Raw genomic sequence first — 18,855 nt, 5'->3', positions numbered from 1 at the left:
TCGTATTTTTCTACAAAAGAGAAGAAAATCCTTAATACTATTAATAAAAACTGAAAAATTATATAAATATGTATACAATGACATGAATATATAAATGATAATTATAACAATCTAACTATAGCCTTATTAATTGACCGAAATTCTATCTTGCTAACTGGCCCTTACTATTCTCACCTATTTTTTAAGTTCTTCCGTAACAGAATTTCTGGTGATAATTCTTTGATAATTGAGCAGTGGCCAAATTTGTTCCCTAAACGTGGTCAGTTAGCAATTCACTATTATATTTCGAAAAACATATTTGAGAAAAGAGTTCAATGATATCTTACGGAATTAATTACTTTTTCATCAAATCCAGGAATTGAATCAACATTTTTAAAAATTTGATTAATCGACTCTTACAAACATAAATAGGTTATAGCAGTTATATGTATTAAATCACAGTTTATAGGTTTAATTTGAGTTATTTTGACCACGTGAATAATTATTTTTATACATAAATAATTAATTATTTTGAAAGAAATTTTTGATATTCTTATTGTCTTGAAACATATTTCTTACTAGTATATAATGTGATTAAAATATTTTTGATTTATGTAATGAAAATTAAATGTGATAACTTTATGTGTTATTTAATGTATCATTTGCAATAAATATTTTTAAAAGGGACATAAGCATGTGTTTTATAAAAATTTTTAGATTGCTTGTCCTGAAAGATATCTCATAATTAATTCAACATGAGTAAAAGAAAACTTGAAGAAGAGGACAAGACCAAGCAACACAATGAAAATTTTTCAGCAGAAATAAAAAATGTTAAACGGATTTTATCACGTTTGAAATCAGATAAGGGTGACATATTACCAGGAGGTTTACTAGATTTACCCATAAATATTACTGTTGATAAATTACAAGAAATTTGTAATGCACTTCTACAAACTGAAGAATCAATACCTTTTGCTTTTTATGTAAATAATATTGAGATCACAGATAGTTTAGAAAATAGTATCAAAGAAAATTTTAGTATTAGTGAGGATGTAATTGATATTATATATCAGCCACAAGCAATTTTTAAAGTTAGAGCAGTTACACGGTGTACTGGATCGTTGGAAGGTATATATTTTATTATATAAAATGATAGAACTTTATATTATATAAAGTAAAGGCATTTATTATATTCAGGTCATAAAGAGGCTGTAATATCAGTCGCTTTCTCACCAGCTGGAACATGTTTAGCTAGTGGTTCTGGAGATACAACAGTAAGATTTTGGGATATATATACGCAAACTCCACAATATACATGTGAAGGTCATAAACATTGGGTATTATGTATATCATGGTCTCCATGTGGAACTAAGCTCGCATCTGCATGTAAAAATGGTACAATTTTATTATGGAATCCAAAAACAGGGACACAGATAGGCAAGTAGTATTAGAAGTTTACTTTTAATGAACATAAATTAGTAATATGATTTACATTTTACTTTTATAAATTTTTAGGAAAAGCAATGTTAGGACACAAAATGTGGGTCACCTCTTTATGTTGGGAACCATATCATAAAAATCCTGAATGCCAGTATTTAGTTAGTGGTTCAAAAGATTGTGACCTGAGGATATGGGACACAGTACGCTCACAAACTATTCGTACTCTGTCTGGTCACACAAAAAGTGTGACATGTGTTAAGTGGGGTGGTAGTGGCCTTATTTATTCTGGTTCACAAGATAGGACTATCAAAGTATGGCGAGCTAAAGATGTAAGTTTTGTAAAAATACTTTGAACATTGTAAAATTATTAAATGTTTCATTAAAATTGATTGAATATATTTAGGGCATCTTGTGTAGAACTTTAGAAGGTCATGCACACTGGGTGAACACTTTGGCATTGAATGTGGATTATGTACTTAGAACTGGTTCTTTTCATCTTGGGAAAGATCAAGAAACAAATGAAGATCGCGTAGAATATGCAAAGAAGCGTTACGAATCTGTAGGGGAAGAACTACTTGTTTCTGGTTCTGATGATTTTACATTATTTCTATGGAGACCAGAAAAGGAAAAAAAATTTATTGGTATTATTCATTATTACATAAGTACAATGAGTACCATAAAGTAAAAATATTTATTTTTTTATTATTCATTTTAGCAAGAATGACAGGACACCAACAGTTAATTAATGATGTGAAATTTTCACCAGATGGTCGCATAATTGCATCTGCTTCATTTGATAAGTCTATAAAATTATGGGAATCAAATACAGGGAAATATATAACTTCATTAAGAGGTCATGTGCAAGCTGTATACTCAATCTCATGGAGTGCAGATTCCCGTTTACTTGTCAGCAGTAGCGCAGATTCTACCTTAAAACGTAAGCAAATTATATCTAATATGTTAATTTGGACCTCAATTTGTTGTTAAAATTGTTTTACATTTTTATCCTAGTATGGAGTTTAAAAACAAAAAAACTTTGCCAAGATTTACCTGGTCACGCAGATGAAATTTATGCAGTGGATTGGTCTCCAGACGGGTTGCGTGTTGCATCTGGTGGAAAAGATAAAGTTTTGCGACTTTGGCAGAATTGAATAATGTATATGATAATAAATTTTTTAATATACAGTTTCGAAATTTTGTTTATTTTAATTACATTAACTCATCGTAGGGGGTTTGATAGGATAACTCTTCCATTCATAGAACACAATGAAATATTACAATTTACCCACAACTCAGTTTTTATATATATATAATATATATAGTGATATAATATATATTATATATATATTATATTATAGTGATATAATATATATTATATATATATATTATATTATAGTGATATAATATATATTATATATATACACAGAGTTATCCACTTACCTTGGGACCCGTGCTCACGAGAATAGATAAGAATGGCAACATTATACATATACGCTTACTATTGCAATCAAATGTCGTTCGCCATCTATGAGTTGTTGTTAGAAGTATAATTAGGCGAGGACATAGACTAGTTTGATAGTCGCCGATGGATTTTAAATTTGAGGTCACAATAAGGAGAAGACGATCGGTGAGAAAGCGGAAAGTTTTCACCCGATTATTTCATGTCCCTGCGTGCTTACGAAGCTTCGAAGCAAGCAAACGCACCCGTGGAATTCTGTTTCCACATAATAACTTAACTTTACACTTTTAGTAACTCATCTTGGATTATGCTTACCTAAAATGTAATTACAATGTTTTATTTAAAGTTGTGTTTGAAGCCGCTGTGTTCTCGCCTAATTATACTTCTAACAACAGCTCCTACATTGTCATTCTCATATGTTTTCGCGAGCGCGGGATCCGAGTTAAGTGGATAATCCTGTATTAAAGATAGTTTATACTTATAATTTATGTTTCAATATAAAAAAATAATCAAGTTCAAGAGGTACATTGGTATTAATACTTAACACTAAATTTTATTGTACATGTATAATCTTCAATTGTCATCATCATCTGACATATATCTTTTAATGACTTTTCTTCTCCGACTTCCTCTACCTTCAATCTTCTTTTCTTTCAATTTAATTTTTCTTTTAACGCTAGAATCTGGATCTGATCCTTCTTCACCTTGATCTTATAAAAATTGCATGCATATAGGATCATTTTAGTCTTATTGTTTCATTTTCTTTTATTAAAATGCGATAATAAGAAGTACCTTTATCATTTATGTCAGAAATATTGCCTTCCTCTTCAATTTGTTGACGTGCATCCATAAAGACAGATTGTAGAACAATGGAATCTTCGTATATGAGAGAAGCTTCCTCATTATAAATTTGTGCGTTTTTGCAAAGCTGCATAAAATCTTTTTCAAGCTCGTCAAAGTCAGTGTACTGTAATAATAAGTATAGAATAAACTTTATAATTGAAAGAATAGATATAATTACAATAATTACAAAATAGAGAATATATAACAAATAATATATATTTACCTTTCCTTCTTCAATCTTTTGAAGTAATTTATTGATAGTTAATGGCTTTTTAATAATTTCATAATAATCCGGTAATTCTCTTTTTGATGGTAATTTCATAAACGGTTCGCTGAGAATTCTACCTGTGCTATCAGCATAATTAATAACTGCCATAAGCAACTTTTTCAAAGTTCGTTTTATTTTTGGATCAATTGAAGTCCTTTTTCGTTTCTTTAGCATAGGCTCGTTGTCTTCCTCGCCCTTTTTCTTCCGCTTCCGTGTATTCTTCTTCTTTTTATCGTCTTCTTCCTCTTCCTCATATTCAGCAACATCTTCGTCGATTGCTTTGAGCCATTCTCTTTCAGTTAAACTGTCAGTATAATCAACTTCTTTTCGTTGTCTCGAGCCACGCCCAAGTAATTTATCTTCTTCTTCTTCGGACGCCCACTTTTCAACTTCATCATCATCTTTTACTAACCAATCGGGCAACTCAGCTTCTTCTAATAATCGAGATTTTCTATTTAGACCTAGCTGTGCTTCTTCCCTTCTTCGTTCTAAATCTAATTTTTGGAATATTTCAAATTCACCTTCTGTTCGTGCGATCATCTGATTAACCGTTTCATCGTCTGGTACTTCATTTTCTTCTTCATCTTCAGCATCATCTTGATGCAAAATGCTTTGTAAAAATTGTTGTCGTTCAGAACCAGTGGACTTCTGATCGAACATTCCTGCTTGTATAATCTTTTCATCCATATTTAACTTGTATTTGGCTGCAGCTAATATTCTTTCTTCAACCGAATTAACCGTCATCAATCTGATTACACGTACTTCATTTTTTTGACCAATTCTGTGTGCTCTATCCTGTGCTTGTAAATCCTGGTGTGGATTCCAATCAGAATCAAAAATAATAACGGTATCCGCAGCTTGCAAATTTAATCCAAGACCACCGGCACGAGTTGATAACAAAAATAAGAAGTATTCAGAACCAGGATCATTGAATTTTTTTAGTAAACCTCCTCTATCCTCAGCTTTTGTAGCACCATCTAATCGCAAATATTTAAATCCTCTCCAATTTAAATAATCTTCCATAATTGTCATTAACTGTGTCATTTGGCAGAATAATAGTACCCTGTGATTTGTTACTTTCAATTTCGGAAGAATACGATCTAACAATTCAAACTTTCCAGATGCACGGTACAAATCGGGACCAGTAACGATACCAGATCCTTGTGTACCTACATGCTCGCAGTATTTTTCTTCAATAGCTTGAAACATGAATGGGTGATTGCATAATTTTCTTAACTGCACAATAGTATTCATCAGAGCTTTAGCACCTCCTTTACCCTGTTTTCCTTTTTCTGAGCCATCAGTTAACAATACACCTTTGCTCTGCATGTGTTTATAGAGAACCTTTTGCAGTCCAGACATTTCACACTTTATAATATATTCTACTTTGTCGGGTAACTGTGACTCAACTTCTTTTTTTAAACGTCTCAATAAGAAAGGACGTAATACTTTATGTAATCGACGAATAATAAGAATAGTTTCTTCTTCATTTAGTTCGACTTTTTCGCCAGTGGTTGCAAATGGAGCATTGAACCATTGTTCAAAAGTACTGCAGGATTTGAAGATTGAAGGAAGTAAAAAATTTAATAATGCCCATAATTCAGGCAATTTATTTTGCAATGGCGTTCCTGTCAGTAAGAGTCGATGAGGAGCCAGATAATGAGTATTTAGCACTTGAGTTAGCTTACAATGGTGGTTTTTCATTCGATGTCCTTCATCTATAATCATATACTTCCACTGCAATTTTGCTAAGACCGCTTTGTCTTTAATAACGTATTCGTATGTAGTAAGTAAAACATTGAATTTAGTAGCTCTCATTTGAGACTGAATAGCTCTTCTGTTAGCTGGTGAACCTTTATATGATACAACTATGACGGTGGGAGCCCATTTCTCAAATTCAAGCACCCAATTTGATAACGTTCTAAAAGAAAGTATTAAACGTTAGAATAACATATTAAAAATATAATTTTCTTTTATTTTTTACATTTCTTATATTTTAGGATATTTAACAAAAGTAACACGTACGATAAAGGAACAATTATAAGGAATGGGCCATTCACTTTTTTTTTCTCCATAAGATAAGTCACTAAAGCTATTGTTTGAATAGTTTTACCGAGACCCATTTCATCCGCAAGTATACCGTTCAGATTATTGTTAAATAATGAAACTAACCACTCCAAGCCCTAAAATTGATGGAAGTTTTAGGATATATGTTGTAAAAACAGTTTTGAATGCTTGAAAACATTAATATCAAACCTTTATTTGATATTCTTTCAATTTTCCATTGACCATGATAGATGCTTGCTCTGTTACTATCTCATGAACAGTGTGTGCAATACTATAATATGTTTGTTCTTCGGTTTTGTATTCATCATCCTCTACTTTGGCTTTCTGTATCGTTTTCTTAACTTTTTCTTCATCTAAATCGCCAGTAGACTTTTCACCTTTTTCTTCACCTTCATTTCCTTCTTCTTCATCATCTCCATCTTCTTCACTTTCTGATTCAATTGGTTCCCAACCTGGATGAGATTCTAAAAATGCTGAAAGTTGACTCATTAGTGGAGCTTCTTCGCCAGTTAATGTGTAGCCAGTAGCTGTTTCAATCACTCCAACACGAGTATCTTCATCTCCATCATCACCTTCTTCACCATCTTGTTGCTTCTTCTTTTTCTATATAACACAGTATTTATTAAACTGACTAATAAAGATTAATGAAAGCAGTAAAGAATATGTGTACCTTCTTAAGCTTCCGTGCTTCCACCTGCTTTTTCTTTTGTTCTATCTTATGTTGCTTTACCATCTCAGTAAGATTACCGATATATTCATCTGTCTGTGACAACAGAAATGCTAATCGTTTGTCTTTCTTTTGATCAATCAGTTTTCTGTAACCTTCTTCGTCTTCTGCCATTAGACGTCTCATACGTTCTTTCTCGATACGCTCTTGTTCTTTCTTCTGCTCTCTTTCAGCATTTGCATGATAATTGAGAACAGCTTTGTTAAGTCTGGCCAACTTGGCCACATTATTTCGATAAAATTCCTTGAAATCTTTACCATGTTGAAGTACAGAATTAATAAATTCCTGGTAAAATAACAATAAAGATTATATATCATTTTCTATTTAATAGCATTTTGAAAAATTAGAAATTTAATTACTTGATGTTTCTGTCTGCGTTTACGTTCAGCTTCCAATCTTTGTTGTTTTTCGAGTTTCTCAGTAGCTCTAGCTTCTCGAAGACCTTGTTTTTTCGTACGTTTATAAGCCTTTACATTCACTGCACTTTCTAAAGTAGTATCCTTTCGAGTGCACGCTAAGATCTCTGATCGTAGTTGTCTTTGAAAATTTAATACTCTAAGCATCCGTAGTTCTATTTGAACTTGGATACGAAGATCTTCTGGCATGTTAGTTGGCAAACTGTTCAATTGTTCCATTCGTAACGCTATACGCGTTGCAACTCTGTTTTCACGTTCTTGTAAAATCAGTAACGGATCTAAACCAACTGGTTTTGCTACAGTTGTCACTTTGTTAGCTTTAACATATGGTTGAGGAGGAAGTTGTGGTGTCTGACAACCTGTTCTTGGAAAAATTGCTGGACCAATTAAGTTTGAACCAGAGATTTGTGGAGCTGTAGAAATAGGTCCTTGAGATGGATCCACAGGGGTACGTTGTCCTACACCTAAAGGGGGAGATGCTCCACCTATTTACATTAATTCTACATCAAACTCTCATTATAGATTATCCTACTCTATCTTTCTATTTTTACGATATGAATATCTACTCTTGTTGGGAAGAATATAATGAAGTTATAAATTAAACCATTAAGTGGGTGCATCAACTGATCTAACTGAAGTTAAGACTACGCGTCCCGGACACGCAGAAAAATGTATTACTTTCATATGTAAAATAATACAAAACAAAACAAAACAATGCAAATACTAGAATAGTTAGCTAGAACTTAAAACTAATAATATTATTTCTATTTAATTTACCTTGAACGGCAAGTGCAAGTTGCTGCGGTAATGGTTGATTTCTTGCCAATGATCGGTATGCCATTATTTGTATCCTGCAAATAATTATGTATAAAGAATTAATCTTAATAAATAATTGATACAATTAATTATACGTATATAATCGATTAACTAATATATTTCATATAAAATACCGCAATTGTTGTAATTGTTGTGTAGTGAAAACTTGTTTCTCTCCCATGTTGCTTTGACGAGCCCTTAAAGCAAGTAACTGAGAATAACGTGGATCTTCTTGAAGTCCTTTCTCTTCCATGGTCTCAATAGCCTTTTGCAAAGAATTCATATTTTCTTGTATGACCCCAGGTGAACCTCCAGATCCAGTGGGCCCAATTTGATCAGTACCAGTCTGATTTTAAAGAAAGTAATTACTTTCTGTATTACTTGAATTTGTAATTCAAGAATGCAAGAATATCGAAATTAAAGCTGGGGTCCTGATATCTAGTGATACAATTTGACGAAAAATTATTTTATAGATTAAATTATTATATTTATTCACGTACGATTTAACAATCCATGTCAATCCAGCGTTACAGTTATAAAATATAAAAAATATTTCACGCGAAATGTCAGATTGCAACACTAAACAGTTAACAGCCTGTATGTTATTGATGTTAATCGCAATAATCGATGATTTTTAAAATTAGCAGTAGACTGTTTATAAGCGATATGTTATCACTTGTAACTATATTGTTATTATACATCTCAAAGCAAAATTAATCATATAGAAACAAAAATGAATATCCTAAAAAAAAAATTATGCCATATGAATGTGAGGAAACATTTTTAACTCTCGATTACAGACATTTATACTTTAATTAATTAAACGAACTCAGCTTCGAAAACAGATTTGACTGATCGCATTGCAAACTTCAAATCAATACTTTTCAAGTTGAATCAGAACTACAATGTGATATCTCAGATAGGGAATTCTCTTCGAATGTTTAAATTCAAGTACTTATGCCGTTTACACGATTCTGTATCTCTGATGTTAAAGATAAGAGGATCCCGACACGCCGTTCGCGCGTTCAATCGATCAGTCGTTCTGTCGAAAGCATCAGGATCGGCGATCATGTCGAGCGAGCTGGACATCAGGAATTACTTTGAGTTTGCCAAAGAGTTAATCTTGAAAGCAGGCGAAGTGAGTGATAATTATTCTCTTCTTCTGGTAAAATTCTATCGATATTAGCGCAGCGGTAGATATTATTACTAACATTGGATATATTATCTCTCATTGAAAGGAGAAATTTTCAAAAACTTACTAATGAGATAATACGTTTTAAGATAATTTTAAGAGACAACTGGGTTATACCTTTTCTAACAATACCAATTTTTATCGCATTTTTAGAAATGACTCGTTTATATTCGTCATTTTCCCACCTTGAGGAAATTTCGAAAAATTCTCTCTGCATTTACACAATTTCATAATTAGTTAAACAATGGGAATACTTTGTTCGAATTCACGTTACATAATTCATAAATGATACTTCAATTTTGTTCAAAAAGAGGTCGAATTAATTTATGCACTTAGTAAATGTAACTACATATCCAATGTTAATTTACCTTGAAAGAGTTAAAAAGGAATATGTACAAGGTTTGCGTTCGTTCAAAAATTCGGAATTCCTCTCAAGTTTTATATCTTTTTGACGAAACATTCGAATAAAAATAATTAAAATCGATCCTTTAAGAATTTGCAAAATTTAACCAATCAATATTTTAAAGAGAAATAAAATAAATTTCTCGAAGAATTATTAAATCAATTATCCAACATAACATCGATCAACTTGAGTACAAAAGAAATTAAGTAGCTATTATAGTTAAAGGAATGATTTGTCTTTTACTTATCATTGAGCCAACACCTATCAGATAATTTTTATCTGTGTTCCGCTTTTTTCTTAGGTATTTAAATGCGGTTTTGAAGGAGAGAAAATTGTAGAAACTAAAGGTCATGAATGGGACCTTGTTACAGATTATGATAAAAAAATTGAAGATATATTGATCAAAAGTCTGAAAGAAAAATTTCCAGACCATGAGTGAGTAACCAACGCTAATCAATTAAACAGATATTAATCTAATTGGAATCACGCGAATTAAATATGGTCGCATGTAACCGGATTGCTGAAACAAAACATTAGTATTTGTTTAAAAATATTTTTTTTACGATAGAAATATTTTTTGAAACAGATTCATTGGAGAAGAGACTACGGCTAGCGTTAAAAATGAGCCAGTGTTAACAGACAAACCTACGTGGCTCATAGATCCTATAGATGGAACTATAAATTATATAAATGCAAATCCGAACACCTGTATTTCCGTCGCCCTAGCAGTTTGCAAGAAAATCGTAATAGGAATTATTTATAATCCAATCACTTCAGAACTGTATACCGCGATTAAAGGACACGGCGCATTTCTAAACGACAAACCTATTAAAACTTCACGCAATACTGGTAATGGTTCTTTAAATGCTTGAAAAAGAAGTCGTTTCCATATCTATAAAAGATCTATAAAAACAATTCAAGATAGTTTTCAATTTTTTAATAATAGAAAAAATTTCCAGTTCGTATGAGAAAAAGCTTCATTATCAACTTAAGTGGCGATAGTCATTGTTCGTGGAGTATAAAGATGGAAAGAATAATTTCGTTCGAGAATTGAAACGAGTAATCAAACATTTATGCCGATTATCTTTTACAGAACTAAGAAAGTCTTTGATAGAGCTCGAGTTATTCTCGCTTCGCATTCCTTCAAAAAACCGAGATATCAGATGGGGGAGATTTGAAGCTCTTCTTAATGCTTCACAAGGGTGAGTGTTCATTTGAATTAAGAAGTATAGTTAGAAAATTGAAAGAGAATTGAAGAGTGACCGATAAAGAATGAAATAAAAAGGAATAGAAGTAATGGTAGAATTATTTTACGTAATTGGATATCTAGAGTTAGATTTTTGGGATCAGCTGCGATGGCTCTAGCATACGTAGCAAGAGGCGCGATAGACTGCTTTCAAATGGATCATCTTCAACCTTGGGACGTAGCAGCGGGAGTGCTGATTATTTGTGAAGCAGGCGGCACGGTAATTGACACTAAAGGTGCGTTAATAAAATGGGTAAGAGAAAGGAAGAACTTTTTTTTTTAAATTTAAAAGAACGACTGCTTCATGTTATACTACGATACTTTAATATTTTTCTTTGTATTCATTTCTTGGATTACTGTAATTGCGTTTCGGATCCAAATGTTACAATATCCCGAGGAACACTCTACGCTTTGATATTTTAATATTTTAATCCTTAATTTTATATTTTATATTTCTAAAAGTAATATATACTGATTGTATTTATTATATCTAGTTTAATATACGTAATTTGATACGAATCGGCAAATGTGAAAACATTTAAATATCTTCTTATTTTTATCATCGAATAATTTGAAATTCGATTGCATAAATAATAGAATCAAACTTCTTGCAGACGAGGAATATAATGTGATGAAACCAAAAACAATTGCTGCAGCAAATGAAACATTAGCGGTGGAAATAAAGCAACTGATCACTGATACTGATCTGAAAATAATGAGAAAGAGATTGACCAGGACGTGATCAAATTCTAAATGGAGAATCAGCTCGATTATTATATCCTAGTTATTATGTACTGAATAAAAGTATTATTATATTCTTAATAATTTTGTTTAACCATTGATACCTCTTCTTCTAATTGAAAGAACAGGATAATTTTCAAAAGTAAAATAACGTGAAAGCAACGCAATGCTTAGAAGAAGAATGCCAAGATTTATTTGTAAGATTCTACGAATAAGACATTTATGACATTATTTATCTATATCTTAATTAAATAATATTAATTTGGTTAATAGGGAGTATTGAGAGACAAAGGTAAATAACATGATTCATGGAGCTTACAAGAGTCGCAAACAAGAGCGGTGAAAATTCTAAACAACCGAGTATACTTTGATCCTAAAAAATAAAATAAGGGAATAAATTGATCCTAAAAAATAAAATAAGGGAATATAATTTAAAAAATTCGAATGATTCATAAGAGAACCTAGATAATGATTGTTAAGAATATGATCGACCTATGAGTAAGTACCATACAAATGATTTGTTCAAACTACAAAAGAAATGTTGATGAGCAAAAAGTTCAAATATTATCTAATAAAAATATTATGGAAACTTGATATATATTTATGAAATTATTAACTAAAATATAACCGATACATATTAAACATTTACTCTTTTTATTTTCCAAATGTTCATTCAAAGTTCCATTCTCGTCAAATAAAAACTCCATGAGATATAGATTTCAGAAAATTAAATAATTATTAAACTATAGTTGGAAATATGTTAATATGTTAATGTGTTAATAAGATCTGTGAAAAGATACGGAACAATTGTAGATCGAGTGAAGTCTCTGCATACGTATCCTGTTTGGAATGAAACATTACTTATCAGATAGCTACAGATACGGAAAAGAGTAGCCGAAGGTTGGTCAAGGAAGTATAGTGATTCATGAACGTTTCAAATTATGGCTGGAAAAATTCACGGTCGAATAAATATTACAAGCAAAAACTGAATAAAAATGTGTGAATCTTGTGCAACGAACAACAATGAAGGATCGTGTTTTCATTGGAAATCGTCTAAACATATGGTTATGCTTTATATATAATTTAGAAAGGAAATGGATTGTATCTGGTAAAAGATACTAGTTGAAAAGAAAAAATAGGATATTAAACAATAAAACGATCTGAAAATCTCAAGGATCTAACAGGTGACATACTTCCAGTTATTGAGCGTACACTCACACATAACAGATGTTACATTCGTATTAAAAATCGAACACTATCAATGGCTGGAACTTCACATTTAAATGAAGATAGTGTGTAATAAGCTATGAAACAATTAAACGATAATATATTTAATTTTATTATATCCCCTGTATCATTTCTCTGTTAAAAAATTTGTTAAGTTTGAAAATGTGAAAGGATAAATTAGTGAAATTATATTGAAGATTTTTTAAAGTATTAAAAGTTTTTCTTTTATTTCTTGACACAAAAACAAGTTCGGGACGTAAAAATTCGAGGAGCGTACTTTACATACACGTTTAGTAAATTTGATCAGCATAGTGTGAAAGGGTGATCGAGTCTCGGTAATTTACCTTGGCACAGTCTTTTACAATATACTTTTATGCGTTCGTTGTGTTGTTGCAGTAAAACCATCTGGCAAATCGCTAACTACATTTGATAATAATCTTTGCTCTCCCATAATAATCTCATTGTACGAAACAGTATCTGGGAATACGATATTTCCATGAGTAATGAGACCCGGTGCAAATCATTGCAATAATGCACGGAAATTACAGAATAAAATGAATCACTTCTTACACGGAAAATTTAAAAATCCGCTCGAATTATTACGTAATAATATTCAGGAAATATTGTAAAATTAAATTATTTTCTTTAAGCAAATTCTATATTTATTTCTCATACGTGCGTTTCCAACGAATTTGCAAATACTACGCGAATACTATATACATCGCCAAATATAATTAATCGATACATGTTTGAAGAAAGTTAGTCACTGAAATTACAAACACGGTATTTAAATAATGTAGGCAATTATGATGTGTTAAGAAAGATAAAGAAGCAAAAGGGAAAGATTATTAACAGTAAAAGTCAGTCGCTGAATATTGTCATTAAAATCCTGTTTTGAGATTTTATCTCGAACGAATCGTAAAAGCAACTCTAAGTTGGAGCCGTAACGAATTTTTATGCAGACAGCTATTTACCAAATTAATCACATGATTAAAGTACAAAATCGCAGTGTAAACGTTACTATCTCGTAACACAATTTGAAGGAATGTCTATTTACGTCTACAATGTGGAAAAACATAACTCCGAAATCATACAATTACAACACGGGGAAGAACTAAACGATAGATCGAGTCATCCTTGAATCGGTTTTTTTATGACACCTTCTAAGTCGGTACGAATAAAAAGTACGCGGTGCTGTTGCACCTAACGCAGTACCTGTTGATACGTTTTCACGTCAAGGATCTCGTGTTCGCTGTTCACTGGGAAAATCTGAAGAGATGGCACGTTACGCGGAAGATGTGTACTACGAGTTCGCAATTAAGTTGACTCATGATGCCGCACAAGTAAGCACGCATACATATATGTATAATGTCCGTAAGAAATAAAGGGTGTATAAGCATTCACCTTTCTACTACTGGGTGATAAGTGATGATAAGACACGGATCATTGGTTGAATTTTAATTTTCGTTTGGCATTGCTGAGTTGTAGATGGTCACTACAATAAGTTGAATTAATTTTAGATTATGTTACTAATTTTTATTTGCATTCTATATTTTAATATTCTAATAAATGAAATTGACGGTATTCCTCACTTAAAATGAAATACTTTAATTCGAATTCTTGTGGATTATCTATGACGCAATTAGAATTGGTAAATATAAAAGTAACATTAATTTAGGAATAAATTTCAGTAGTTTATTTGTTTCCTCATTTATCAGAAATTTAAAGAATTAGAAAATTTAAAAGTCTTTTGCATAGCCCCAATATTGTTTTTCTAATTATGGAAAAAGACAATAATTGTTTAATTACTAATCGTTAAAATACTTTACATAAAAAGTTATCGAAGTCGGAAGAAATTGATTAAGAATTGAACAAGAATAGATTAGTTTTATTATTTGAATAAAATAAAAAAAAGAAATATGAAAAGTAAAGAAATATGAAACATTCAAATAATACGCTAATGTTTAATTCAAACATAATGAATAGGCATCATTTAAGAAATTAAAAGATGTTGTGATTATCGATTCCTATCAAACTTTTACGTAATATGAATGGTTTAAATGGTAACGAGATTCGTGGGCGTATATTACATTAACTGCATCAATCAATTAGACGATTACTTCGTCAAACATTTCGTTTCCAAGCTAATCGATATACAAACTTTAACGAATTATATCTTTGCACTTGTTACATAAAAAATTATAATTTTCTAACTATTTGAAATGCTAAAATTAATCGTTATTAAAAACGATAGTAATAATATACGGTATGCCGGAAATATGATCTTAACTATTTGATACATGGAAAAATAAGCAATAGGAAAAGTAGAATTCATTATTTATAGAGTTGGGGAAATACGATGAATCGAAGTGATGCACATTCATTCCTTGTTGTATAGATCTTTTCAAATTTCCTAATCAGAAGTGTTTTTTCAATGATTAACGAAACTTCTGCGAGAGAAAAGAAAAATTTTAAGTTAGTGAAATAAATAATTTGATCTTAAATATCTCTTGAAATTATCGGTTATTAGAAATACGTACAATATTTATCAGTTAATGTTAAGCTTATAATAAAAGATGACGCATAAAAACAAAATATTATTGAGCTAGGAAATATTTTAATAAGAAAATATTGTGAAGTATTATCAATAAAGTTATTGGGAACTATGTTTTCTCGTGCAACTTCAAACAAACTAATTCTACGAAATTATGCTTTCCTTGAAACCATTTAATTTTTGTTTACGATATTTTTCGCTATAATAAAATTCTAAAAAAAAAAGTTTCGACAATATTTCAAATTATTAATTTTTACAATTTTCTATTAAAGATACTCAAGGCAGCTATCAATGGTGCAAAAAATGTCGATGAGAAGCAGGGTAATTGGGACTTGGTAACAGAATACGATAGAAAGATAGAGGAAGTGGTCATTGGTCAACTAAAATCAAAGTTTCCAGGCCACAGGTAAATATAATTATTTAAAATTCACTTTATAAACTTTATAAAAATTTTTTGGAGAGAAAAATGTATGAAAAATTTGGTGCCAGATTTATCGGTGAAGAATCGACTGGAAAAGAGCTTCCAGAGTTGACGGATGATCCGACGTGGATCATTGATCCAATCGATGGTACCACCAACTTTATTCATGGTCTCCCTCTCACTTGTGTCGTAATCGGTTTGGCGATTAATAAAGAAATGGTGATTGGCATTGTTTACAACCCTGTTCTTGAACAACTATTCACAGCGAGGAAGGGTCGCGGCGCGTTTTTAAACAACAAACCTATAAAGGTCTCTAATGTTCAAGGTAAATTACAATTTTGATTTACGAAGTCCAAGTTAATAGACATATTGTTAATAAATTGTCGCAAAAGATTTGCTGCTTTAATGTGTCTTTACATATCAAAAGGAATCATTTTTCGACCGAATAAAACGGTGAATTCCGTATAGAAAAAATAAATATTATTCTGTTATTTCTTATTTTCAAATCCTTATTCTTCGATATTAAAAATGTTCAATGTGTTAATAGATTTGTCGAAAGCTTTGGTCTGCATGGAAAGTGGTTTCATAAAAGTGCATCACATGAGGGAAAAGACTATCGAAAGAATAAGAACAATCGCTTTAGAAGCTCAAGGGTAAGGTACTCAAATATCCTATCATTTTTTTTTAATTCGAAGTTACTTCATAAATTGTATCTGTGTATTTCATATCTTTATATTTGTTATTTTCATGTCGAATGAACCCTGGATACCAGGAGTTTGTACTCTATCATAAAGACACAGTCAACTTACGTAAAGTCTTTGTTAGAAAAAATGTTACATATAAATGAATATACATATATTTCATTAATCCGAATTCAGGTAGAAAATCAGACTATTTCAATTTTACTTCTATTTTACGTACATTACATGCTTATGCATGTTCTAGCAAAGTTACGATATCTTATACCGAAGTTTATGAAACAACAGTAAATTGCTAGTTCCTATTGTTGTATTTGCATTTCTACATATGCAATCACTTTTTATCTAAATTTAGGTATTTCTTTTTATAAGCATTCGCACACTTGGTGTAGCAGCATTGACATTGTGTTATGTCGCAATGGGAACTGTCGAGGCTTATTATATCGAGGGGCCAGGTATCTCCACGTGGGATATCGCTGCGGCATCGTTAATTATTTTCGAAGCAGGTGGTGTCGTTGTAGATCGTGAAACAGGTAAATAACTATTTATACACATGTCTTTTCTCAGTTCTTTTTCATGATTGTAATATGTAATATGATATGTAATATGATATATGTAAACAAATATACTATAAGTATATTTAAAAAATTAGAATGACCGACAAGTGACAATTAAAAACTTATTATATAAAGTTTTCTAAAATTTCATTCCATGCATAAAATTTAGTATTGACTTGCATTCAAGACATATATAGTATAAAAATAACAATACATGTTACAGGTGAAAAAATTAACATCATGCAACCACGTGCAATTGGAGCATGCAATGAGAAGATTGCCGATAAATTGGTCAAACTTATTCACGAAGCTGACCAAAGAGCAAAATAAAGAAACTAATAAGTAATTTTCATCATAATTATAACAAGAGTAGTTCCTATTAGTTATATCTGAGCTTTAATATATAGACTATAATGTAATAATTGGGGGTATAGAATAAAATATAAGGAACAAAAATATTCAGAGAAAAAGTGATTTCATAATAAAATATGACCTAAATAAAAATTTATATTGTTCTTCAATTGTAGAACGTTTTCTTTGTGTATTATTGACAATGTACATTTTGCTTAATTCATGTGTTCTGCAGATTTTTAAGTATAATATGTATTATATAGATTTTACGTATTAACATTCATCGAAAAAGATTGACACAAGAGAATTTGAAAATTTTAATAAAAATTAGAATAATTTTCTTTGGAAATGCAAATTATGGAAACATGCGTATTTATTGAAACATGAGTATTTACAATACTCCACATTTTTTCATGTGTACTTAGACTTAATCCTTAGTCTATGATATTTTTAATGAAGTTTCAAGGACTAGTTTAATAAATGTAAAAATTTTCCATAATTTCTTTATATATCTAATATATGTGCCTAACTAATATACACCTAACCTAATATAGAATATAGTCAATTAAGATTTCTTCTCTTAGTTGTAGGTTTATATTAATATAAATATAACAAAGTATTAGTAATACGTATTTTGTTTGTGCTGATATTATAGTAAATCCAAATATAAAAATATAATTATCTAAATATTCTCTTATAAAAGATTCTGACAACTCATCTTCATTTTTAATTAAACTTGGAAATTCTATGTTATTATAAAACATTTATGTACATCGAAAATATTCGTATTTGTACATACCATTGCGAAATATGCTTTGCTATAAAAACAAATTTCACTTCAACTATATGTTTAACCCTTTACAATGACTAAATTAATTACACTTTGCACTAACTTTAATCACAATCGATACAACCAATCAACACATACTATCGGCCATTTTCTTCTGGTTATTATACGTCACCTGTCCACATAGTGTCGATCCGTACCTATAATCCAAATCCATTAGTACATTGGAAATCGTGGCGGTCTATTCAAAAGTACTTTCTACCTCTATGTATTTTAAATTTTTTAAATTACTATAAACTTATATTTACTATATAATTGACAAATGTATTTGTATATTTGCCACGAGTTGAATTATTTCTCTTCTTTTAATAAATTTAACATAATTTGGTGAAATAAAAAATTTTAATTGACAGCTTCAGCCTTCTTAACCATCGCTAACTCCCTCCTCATTTTTTGAAGGTGCTTTCATGGATTGAAATTTCAGCGTTACATATACTTTTTTTTATTGTGCTTGTTTCGAGGCAACATTTAATTATTTTTATGTGGACTATCAAATTTATTTACTTATTGCTTTCCGTTATATTAAATAGATGTGGTATCGATACGCGGCTAGTTAGTAAGGCAATATTGTATTTAGAAACCTTGAATAAAATGAAACGATAG

General features: G+C 30.6%; 4 protein-coding genes across 9 annotated transcripts; 3 read left to right on the top strand and 1 right to left on the bottom strand.

Moving 5' to 3' along the window:
* Nucleotides 1-122: 122 nt before the first annotated feature.
* LOC122570545 (notchless protein homolog 1) lies at nucleotides 123-2,613 on the top strand. Of its 3 annotated transcripts, none has more exons than XM_043732977.1 (7): nucleotides 123-259; nucleotides 697-1,107; nucleotides 1,177-1,416; nucleotides 1,495-1,748; nucleotides 1,823-2,060; nucleotides 2,135-2,356; nucleotides 2,431-2,613. In XM_043732977.1, the coding sequence occupies exons 2-7, from the start codon at nucleotides 735-737 to the stop codon at nucleotides 2,568-2,570; spliced, it is 1,467 nt and encodes a 488-aa protein (XP_043588912.1). In that variant the 5' UTR covers nucleotides 123-259; nucleotides 697-734; the 3' UTR covers nucleotides 2,571-2,613. The 3 variants fall into 3 exon arrangements, with proteins under 3 accessions (XP_043588912.1, XP_043588913.1, XP_043588911.1); XM_043732976.1 differs by having other exon boundaries at nucleotides 146-411; XM_043732978.1 differs by having other exon boundaries at nucleotides 144-1,107; nucleotides 2,186-2,356.
* LOC122570544 (ATP-dependent helicase brm) lies at nucleotides 2,134-18,789 on the bottom strand. 4 transcript variants are annotated; one of them, XM_043732973.1, is made up of 13 exons: nucleotides 18,205-18,787; nucleotides 8,150-8,361; nucleotides 7,977-8,050; nucleotides 7,143-7,684; nucleotides 6,727-7,068; nucleotides 6,246-6,659; nucleotides 6,015-6,172; nucleotides 3,945-5,910; nucleotides 3,671-3,845; nucleotides 3,424-3,588; nucleotides 2,633-3,334; nucleotides 2,470-2,529; nucleotides 2,134-2,348 (listed from the first exon to the last, which is right to left on the bottom strand). In XM_043732973.1, the coding sequence occupies exons 1-10, from the start codon at nucleotides 18,205-18,207 to the stop codon at nucleotides 3,452-3,454; spliced, it is 4,023 nt and encodes a 1,340-aa protein (XP_043588908.1). In that variant the 5' UTR covers nucleotides 18,208-18,787; the 3' UTR covers nucleotides 2,134-2,348; nucleotides 2,470-2,529; nucleotides 2,633-3,334; nucleotides 3,424-3,451. The 4 variants fall into 4 exon arrangements, with proteins under 4 accessions (XP_043588908.1, XP_043588909.1, XP_043588906.1 ...); XM_043732974.1 differs by having other exon boundaries at nucleotides 2,633-3,588; nucleotides 8,150-8,453; nucleotides 18,205-18,789; XM_043732971.1 differs by having other exon boundaries at nucleotides 2,633-3,588.
* Nucleotides 8,986-11,678, top strand: LOC122570546 (inositol monophosphatase 2-like). Its single transcript, XM_043732979.1, has 6 exons — nucleotides 8,986-9,153; nucleotides 9,912-10,045; nucleotides 10,197-10,459; nucleotides 10,704-10,812; nucleotides 10,941-11,092; nucleotides 11,471-11,678. Exons 1-6 carry the CDS (start codon nucleotides 9,001-9,003, stop codon nucleotides 11,596-11,598), a joined length of 939 nt encoding a protein of 312 aa, XP_043588914.1. The 5' UTR covers nucleotides 8,986-9,000; the 3' UTR covers nucleotides 11,599-11,678.
* LOC122570547 (inositol monophosphatase 2-like) lies at nucleotides 13,960-17,580 on the top strand. Its single transcript, XM_043732980.1, has 6 exons — nucleotides 13,960-14,167; nucleotides 15,651-15,784; nucleotides 15,868-16,124; nucleotides 16,347-16,452; nucleotides 16,870-17,030; nucleotides 17,278-17,580. The coding sequence occupies exons 1-6, from the start codon at nucleotides 14,102-14,104 to the stop codon at nucleotides 17,382-17,384; spliced, it is 831 nt and encodes a 276-aa protein (XP_043588915.1). The 5' UTR covers nucleotides 13,960-14,101; the 3' UTR covers nucleotides 17,385-17,580.
* Nucleotides 18,790-18,855: the final 66 nt, after the last annotated feature.

Source organism: Bombus pyrosoma, linkage group LG9 (genome assembly GCF_014825855.1).
Source record: "Bombus pyrosoma isolate SC7728 linkage group LG9, ASM1482585v1, whole genome shotgun sequence".
NCBI lineage: Eukaryota > Metazoa > Arthropoda > Insecta > Hymenoptera > Apidae > Bombus > Bombus pyrosoma.
This window is presented reverse-complemented; position numbering and strand designations above follow the sequence as displayed.